We start from the raw sequence: 7,811 nt of genomic DNA, 5'->3' as shown, positions 1-7,811 counted from the left end.
GTAGAAAATAAAAACATTTTGGTCAAAATCAAATATCCTTCTTTCAAAGAATATTTTCCACACACTAGTAAGACTCTCATCTTGAAGTTTTCCGAAAGTCGATGTAAGCATCCGTTTGTGCTCAGCGGTCGGCTCAGGACCCATAACCTGTTTGTATTTCTGCTTGAGTACAGGATATTCCAACTCAATGTCCTGTCCACAAGTGGTTCCCAACTGGTACAGTTGAGATATCGGATTCGACATGATGTACTAGCGTGTGGAAATAAACCTTTATTTAGGAAAAACTAAAACCACTTTTGTGTCAACTGACCTTCTAAAAAAGATCTCTAGAGGGAATTCTCTTCCCTTCATATACTCGTCGTGCTATTTGGTTCCGGGTAAGTGGTGCGAACTTTAATGTCTCATTTGTCACATGATTAATTAGGGCTAAGCGTCTAGTTCTCACATAAGGAAGCCGAGAATCATAGCTGCGAGTCAAAACGTTAGTGCGCAGGCTCAAGAATGCGTTGCGATCTCGTGGCCCTTCGGGCAACGTGGCACGCGGCATATGACGATATATGTGACCGCCGACCTTGTCAGGCAAAACTGCATCTTGGGACAAATTTAACTCAGAATTAGTTTCACGAAAACAGCTCAAGTGCTATTTGAAAGCTGAAAGAAGGCAAAAATGTCACACTCGGGCTCTACCTATGGTCGGAATATGAGTGCGAGTTCGACCGGTGAGAATTTAATTCGGTAATTTATTGCTATGTGCTTTGATTGGATTGGTCGTTATACTCATGAGTCATTAGTTCAGGCTCGATGGGGCAGTAAAGCGGCCGGCACCCTGCTTGTCTTCGCCTTTCTCCAAGATCATTTTAATGGCAGTGTCGACATTGGCTGATTTGCCGAATTCGTTTTGGATCTCCTCCTTCGATGCCTCGTCTAAGACACCCTCAACACCACCTTGTCTATTGACAAAAACTTTGTAAATTGATACAACATCAATCAAGGGAAGAGTTGTGTCACCAGCCTGGTACTTTGCAAGGACAGCAGGGTCCTCAATAAAAACGACGAAGTCGCTGTTGTCACCTTTGTAAAAGAGCTTGTGTGGGGTAGCCATTATATATGAAGTTTGTGGAAATGTGCAATCAGAAAGAGTTTTAAGTTTTCGCAATGAGACTCGATACTGTTAATGGGACAACACAGAGGGTGAGGACATTAGAGTATTTATATAGCCATGAATCCATCAGCTGAAGGCCTCGAAACACAGCAACCTTAATACAGCAATGCTTGATATACGCGCTGTATACAGTAATATGCGGGTACCGCAGGATGGTTGCAGTGGAGTAACGTCATTGAGGTGAATTCATCGAAACTCTGCGAATTCGCTAGAACTACTATGACCTGGGTGAAATAAAAACACTGAAATTTTTCATATGATTGAGAGGGATTTGCAAGAATTATCTAGGCCGCATTCACATACAGTGATAACGAGATATGTTTAAGATACAGTGAGGTATCATAGAGACGTGATCACCATAGATTAAATGTCGCAGGTTTTTTTTTGTCGACCCTTTCTATTTTTCATGCGAAGCACAGTGACGATATTTGCTCTAATATGAATTACCTGAACCAATTGTGAACCCTTCCTCATGGTTCGAAAGCAACTATTTATTTTATATGTAATTTCGACGTCAGCGGCCGGGAAAGCACACCCTAAAGATCGCATTTTGTTGCACAATGATATAGACTGTCCATTTCTTAGACATTTAATATTTTAAAAACTGTCGACATAATTTCAGCAAAGTCTGTACATGCCTTTTCAGATGTGCAATTCTGAACTGAGCTTAGCAGTACTTTCGAATCTGACCAAAGGATTTGAGGCTAGGGCTTGCAATTTCACCCCACATCCGAAAAAGGTCATACTCGTCCACGAGTACCAGTCTTCCCCTAGATTTAAACTTGAAGCACTGGAAATAGAACGCATGAACAAACCTGAATAAAAAAAAAAATTGAATTAACAGGGTAAAAATTAATAATGAAGGATGCGAGGTTCGAACTCGCGCGGACAAACGTCCAGATGATCTTAAGTCACCCGCCTTAGACCACTCGGCCAACCCTCCCTTATTCCCTGTTAAGTTACTTTCCGTATCTCATTCGTAACTGGATCTTTCAGAGGTTATTAACTCTTACTTGTGGGAAAGGCCACGGGATAATAGAGCTGTCTAGGCGAGATAGGTCGCCTGACACGGGATAGGCCGTTGGCTCGGAGGATAAGACTGAAAAGCTTATCCTAGTAATATTGATACCGGAAGCGTACGGTAGTAACGGAGAGTAACCTTTATTAAGATGATCTACTCTTATGTAATAAGGCTTACCCTTCTAACTAACAGGGTGTTCAATCACCTTCATATTCACTTCTCTCCGTCCGGCATATACTATATGCCGGACGTCACGAGCACATTCTACTAACGTGCCACGTGACTAACAGACTAATCCCAGAGGATGGTAACATCCTCGGGGAAGAACTGTTACATTCCCTGGATGTTGTGATCAACAAATTAGTCAGTAATGATTTAGTAGCACCCCGTATATTTTCTATAGTAAAATTTCCAGATGAAATTCTTTATATTTGTATATCCAGGATAATAAAGTAATGCTCCTTGGTATTGAAAAACGGAGCAACAACTCCCACCGACGCTTTCCTAAGCCATATCTACAACAACTGCGAAACATCCAAATACTGGTGGCAAGAGCTAAAATTTACCAAGCCCATGAGCTTGAGCTCAATGTTGGCCCCAGCCGACAACTCTTTGGAGAATTTAACATTGGTTCGTCACCACGATTTTCAAGTTCTACACCAGAAGGCGTGGCGAGTCGCAGGAAGTTGGCTCCTTAAGTCCGCTACAACCATTTGAGTTGAAGCGACTACTACAGGAGACTTATTCTAGGAATCGAAAGCTTAATATTCAATACATTAACAGACACAGGCTAAGAAGACCGTCCAGGCCGTGTGACTAACGTAAGGAGACGGACCATGTTTCGACACTTTGCACGTAGCTGGGAGCTGTCTCAAGGTTATGTATATATATATTTATATTTCAGTTGTATGGATTTGCTCCATTCATCAGATGAGTCTAACAAAATGAATTCAAGGGGTTGACACTGGATATGGGCAGAAATCTTTTTAAGGAGTGTCACATTCTCTTTGGTAGGTTTCGTGAATTGGTGCTCGCACCTTCTCACCTGAGCCGAGTTGCGATCCATTACAAGTTTTTTTTCTTAATAGTTTCTGCTAGTGGTAGGGTTTTATAGCCCTTCAATGACACCCTATAATATGATGTTTCTTAAAAAAAAATTGTTCGTGATGTCTAAGCCGCTGTACCATACGGACAACTTTCTTCTTATATTTTTGATCGATTATTCTGATTAAAGGAGCAAAAGCATATGAATAATATATAAAAAAAACCTTTGTTGTCCATCGTTTGCCCAGCCTCTGGACCTTGTGTTGCAACTGAGCTGGACTCTTCGGCTTTTTTTTTTGGTAGATTCATCTGATTAAAAGGGGCAACACTATATAAATAATATATAAAAAAAACCTTTTAACGGCTCCCAGCTACGTACTAAGTGTCTTAGCTCGTCCGGCCTGGACGGCCCTCATGGCCCGTATCTGTTTACGTATTGGATATTACGTCATCGACTCCTAGGATAGGTCTCCTGTAGTAGTCACTTCAACTCAGATGGTTGTAGCGGCCTCAAGGAGCCAACTTCCTGCGACTTGCCACGCCTTCTGGTGTAAACCTTGAAACCATGAAAATCGTGGTGACGAACCAATTGAATTTTGTTAAGTTCTCCAATGAGTTGTGGGCTGCATGGCCCTTACCAGGTTGTATTGAGTGCATACAGTGTCTTATCAGGCAACTGATCTTTCTAAGCTAGCTTTATTCCCCGTAACCTTTCCTACAAAAAAAGGATATGGTCGCTCCTCCTGTGTGTTTCGTCTATATAATCCACTATTATTACAACCACGATCAGCCTGTGTGGCGTAATGGTTAGCGCATTTGACTTCTAATCAAAAGATTCCGGGTTCGAGTCCCGGCATGGGTTCTGAAAGCGGCTTTAGCTCAGTTGGGAGAGCGTCAGACTGAAGATCTGAAGGTCCTGTGTTCGATCCACAGAAATCGCAATTTTTTTGGAAAGGGTTTTGTTGTTTAGCAATATATCCTAATTTTTGCAGTATCGCAACATGTGTGTCTACAGTTGGCGTGTTTAACTTTTTTTCTAGCTTGTTTCAAGCGGAAAATTAAAAAAATTGGAAAGTAGTTCAGTAGGATTCTACGTTTTCTATTAATTTTACATACTTGGATACCTCTTCCTGGAATTGGCTACAACTCCACATACTTCTTCACAGAGACGAGTCCTCTATCTTTATTCGCCCAACTCACATAATTTGGGCTGTAGTGTAGAAGCTCATCATATGCGGGAATTGAAAATTCTGATTCCAGGCTCAGTCCAGGCCCGGAAAAGACATACTCTAGCTCGCTCCAGTAACACTCGATTGAAACTCCCAATTTCTTGACGTCAATTTTCAGGATTTCGCTGTGATACGAGTTTTCTGCAACATCTGGAATCCATTGAAAACCTAAATGATAAGGCTTATCCCAATCAAGTTTGTTCAATTGAAGCTGATTGATTCCCTCAAAGTCCTTAAAAACGTAGTTGCCGTTCGCATCTTTCGAAAAGCTTTCAGCAAACCCCCCTTTAATAAAGTTAGTCTTGTTGTTGGGCTTTTTATCGGTATAAACTGTCACGCTCTTCACAGGGGAGTGAGATTTCTGTGATTGCTGCCCGTCCATTATCCTCACTAATGAATCGGAGATTTTGAAATCCACCTTGCAGTTTCGGTTTTTCGGCACGTTGATTTTTATTTCACCTGTGAGCATACCAAAAGGAGCATCAGATATGGAGGATGAGTTCTTGAGCACGTCAATGGAGAGAAGCTGATCTGGCAGTTTCAAATTGGGCATCAAATGTGGGTGCAAAGGAGAGTTCCAAGAATAGATCAGCATACCATCACCAACATCAGTTGTTGTCATATTACTTTTATCAGCCTTAAAAGATGGCATATCCCTGAGAATTGACTCAACCAAAGATGACAGGCGACCACTTACCGAAATTTCATTAGAAGGCGGGCTCGTATCCAAGTCGATTGTCTCGAGGAATCTTAGTTTCAAAGGGTTTGATTGGTCAAAAGGCGATCTCACAGCTACCATGACAAGCCCATGGACAAGTACAACAAAAAGAACTAAAACCATTATTTTGTTGACTTTAAAGATGAATGGCAAAAAAGGGATAGACCAGACAATAGCAAATGTTTTCAAGAATTTGTAGATCATTTCTTGAGCTGCAAGGGACTCCTGAATTGATTTGTTGATTCCATCCAATATCAAGAAGCCGGAGTTGTAAATGGCATATGAAGAAATAGGTACGATGATTAAGAATTGGATGAGCCAGTCATATGAGAATGATTTCTCATGATGTATGTCACATACTCCCTCAGCCTCTGAGTTCAAGGACAAAGATGAGGACTCTGCATAAGAGTCAATATCATTCAGACCGTACTGCCGTTCGCTGACATTGTGCAAAAGAGGCTGGCGGTCATCATGGTTGCCGGTGCGTTGTTTCTTAAGTGATTTTTTGAAACTCCAGCCCACCAATCCAAGGATGGCAGCAAAAGAATGGAGTATAAAAAGAACGGGGACAAGAAACTCTCCGGTGTGGTCATTGCCAATTCTATTTTTAGAGAGCTTGATGGTCGACCAGAGCAACGCCACCCAGTATAGAGAGCTGGTTTCGAGGATAACGATGAGTTTCTCGTCATGTTGGTGACCTTTGCAGCTTCCTAAAAGAGCATTAATTCCATTTAAAATTGCATAGTTCAACAACAAAAAAGAAGCAAATAAAGTTGCAGCGAGGCTAATGATGGAGTTATTGGCCAAGAAAACATTGTTTGGGATGACAAACACATCAAAACAAAAGCTTAATATAGCGACGGAAACAACGAAGGATAAAGGAAATTTCATAACGTTGACAAAGTTGAAATTCCAGGCTTTGCGGCCATTAAAAATGACGATGAGTAAAAGAAGTGATATAATGGGGGCCACGACAAGAAGCGCAATATTGAGAACAACAATTTTCGAGATTGGAGCAGCGAAGAAGACATTCATGAATGATGTGTACGCCGAGAAATCGTCGAATTTCACCGGCTGCGGCGAGCGATCCAAGTCGATTTCATCCTCCACCACGTGGACTGTGAAATCTAAGGCCGAGGAAAGCATGTGCCACAAAGACTTAACGTTGACGTTTTTGATATTGTCACCTGCCGTGTGGTAGAGATCTCTAGGTTTGTAGAAAGCCAAGTCCAAGCCCCTGATGCCGCCCTTATCCTTGTAGACAGAATAGTCTGTCTCGCTGTGGATGAGTCTGTTGTTGAAACCTTGCTGAAACAAAGAAGTGGCAAACGGATATCTAACGGAGGAGAAGTGTTTCACGATGCCGTAGTCGGTGCCTCGGAACAAAATAGCCTTCCCTCCGGCCCCCGTGCCTTCCAAGTTCAAAAAGTAGCGGATCTGAGAAAACCAAGGGTGCTTGAGGAACGAGTGCGCTCCGTAAAGCCCGAACTCCTCGTTGTTATTGAAGTTGAAGACGATGGTACGCTTGGGCCGTGGGGTGCCTTCCGCGGCGAAGTACTTCAAGAGCCCCATCATGGACGCCACGCCCATCCCGTCATCGGTGATTCCAAACGCAGATGGCACGGAGTCATAGTGAGAGCTGAGCAAAAGCGCAGGCAAGGAGTCGTCGGTTCCATTGACACGCACCAACAAATTGTTGCTCTCGTAGTACGACACCGAGTCGTAGTTGAGATACTTGACGGCGAACATGATGTTGTTCGTGTAGTTGAGGTCATTGTCGTACTCCATGAACGCCGAGCTCCCCGTGAGACCCACGATTTCCTTCTCCAAGAAGGCGTGGACCTTGTCGTTGTTTCTCGATGTGTACGTGTGTTCGTGGGCGCCAATCTCCTGGAGAACAGACCACGAATAGTCGAGCACGGCCCTTTCGAATGCGTCGGCGGGCAAGTCCACGGTATATTCGAGCGAGTTGTCTGCCGCGGAAAGCACGACCGTGGCGAGCAACGTGGCAAAGACCAAGAAGGTCAACGACGTCTTGCGATACCCAAACATGGCACGCACAGCACGCACGAACCAATTGGGCAGGCGAGGAGCAGCCGGCTCTGAGCCCGCAACGCTGCGGATCCGGGGCGCCTCGGTCTCCGTGGGTCCCCGATTGGGGTCAGGCTCACTATGTGTGGACATGACTTGATAGGGTCGAGACTTCTGTGGGGGGATGTGGATGAGATTTATAATTCTCTGGGGGAATAGGCCGCGAAGGTGGCAGGCTCTGCATGGGGAGCCAGGCCGCCGCAGGGCTTATCTACAGATCTGGGAAGGCCCCAGCCAGCGCACCGGCCGGCGTGGTGCGCGAACTTGGCCTGAAAGCTCCGCACGCAGAACTTCGGCTCCGAGACAGAGGCCGTTGCATCGAAAGCAGCACACCATGGCACAAGCCCTATTGTACCAGGCACTCCAGGGCCTGCTCCTGGTGCTCGAAACCGTCTTTTGCGCCACGATTCCTCGGGCGGTCAGAGAAGGCGTGGAACAGGGCACGGGCCATACACCCGTGCACCAGGGCGTGGGCCTGCCCGGCCCCGGCAGGGCAGGTGACGACGGCGAAAAAGCGATGGGCAAACGCCCGTCGTCACGCCGTTC

At 44.6% G+C, this 7,811-nt stretch overlaps 2 protein-coding genes and 3 non-coding genes across 5 annotated transcripts; 2 read left to right on the top strand and 3 right to left on the bottom strand.

The window, feature by feature from the left end:
* Positions 1-360: 360 nt before the first annotated feature.
* Positions 361-1,240, bottom strand: METBIDRAFT_33629 (uncharacterized protein). Its single transcript, XM_018856357.1, has one exon. The coding sequence runs from the start codon at positions 1,100-1,102 to the stop codon at positions 788-790; it is 315 nt and encodes a 104-aa protein (XP_018709536.1). The 5' UTR covers positions 1,103-1,240; the 3' UTR covers positions 361-787.
* Positions 1,241-2,021: 781 nt separating this feature from the next.
* METBIDRAFT_t235 lies at positions 2,022-2,105 on the bottom strand. Its single transcript has one exon. It is a non-coding gene; the product is annotated as a tRNA-Leu (tRNA).
* A 1,911-nt stretch (positions 2,106-4,016) lies between these two features.
* Positions 4,017-4,089, top strand: METBIDRAFT_t238. Its single transcript has one exon. It is a non-coding gene; the product is annotated as a tRNA-Arg (tRNA).
* Positions 4,090-4,095: 6 nt separating this feature from the next.
* METBIDRAFT_t239 lies at positions 4,096-4,168 on the top strand. Its single transcript has one exon. It is a non-coding gene; the product is annotated as a tRNA-Phe (tRNA).
* A 199-nt stretch (positions 4,169-4,367) lies between these two features.
* Positions 4,368-7,358, bottom strand: METBIDRAFT_47460 (uncharacterized protein; the record flags this gene model as incomplete). Its single annotated transcript, XM_018858168.1, has 2 exons — positions 4,368-5,545; positions 5,600-7,358. 2 exons carry the CDS (start codon positions 7,356-7,358, stop codon positions 4,368-4,370), a joined length of 2,937 nt encoding a protein of 978 aa, XP_018709535.1.
* Positions 7,359-7,811: the final 453 nt, after the last annotated feature.

Source organism: Metschnikowia bicuspidata (assembly GCF_001664035.1).
Source record: "Metschnikowia bicuspidata var. bicuspidata NRRL YB-4993 chromosome Unknown METBIscaffold_8, whole genome shotgun sequence".
Taxonomy (NCBI): domain Eukaryota; kingdom Fungi; phylum Ascomycota; class Pichiomycetes; order Serinales; family Metschnikowiaceae; genus Metschnikowia; species Metschnikowia bicuspidata.
Note: the sequence above shows the minus strand (reverse complement) of the source record. Positions and strands in the feature narration are given on the sequence as shown.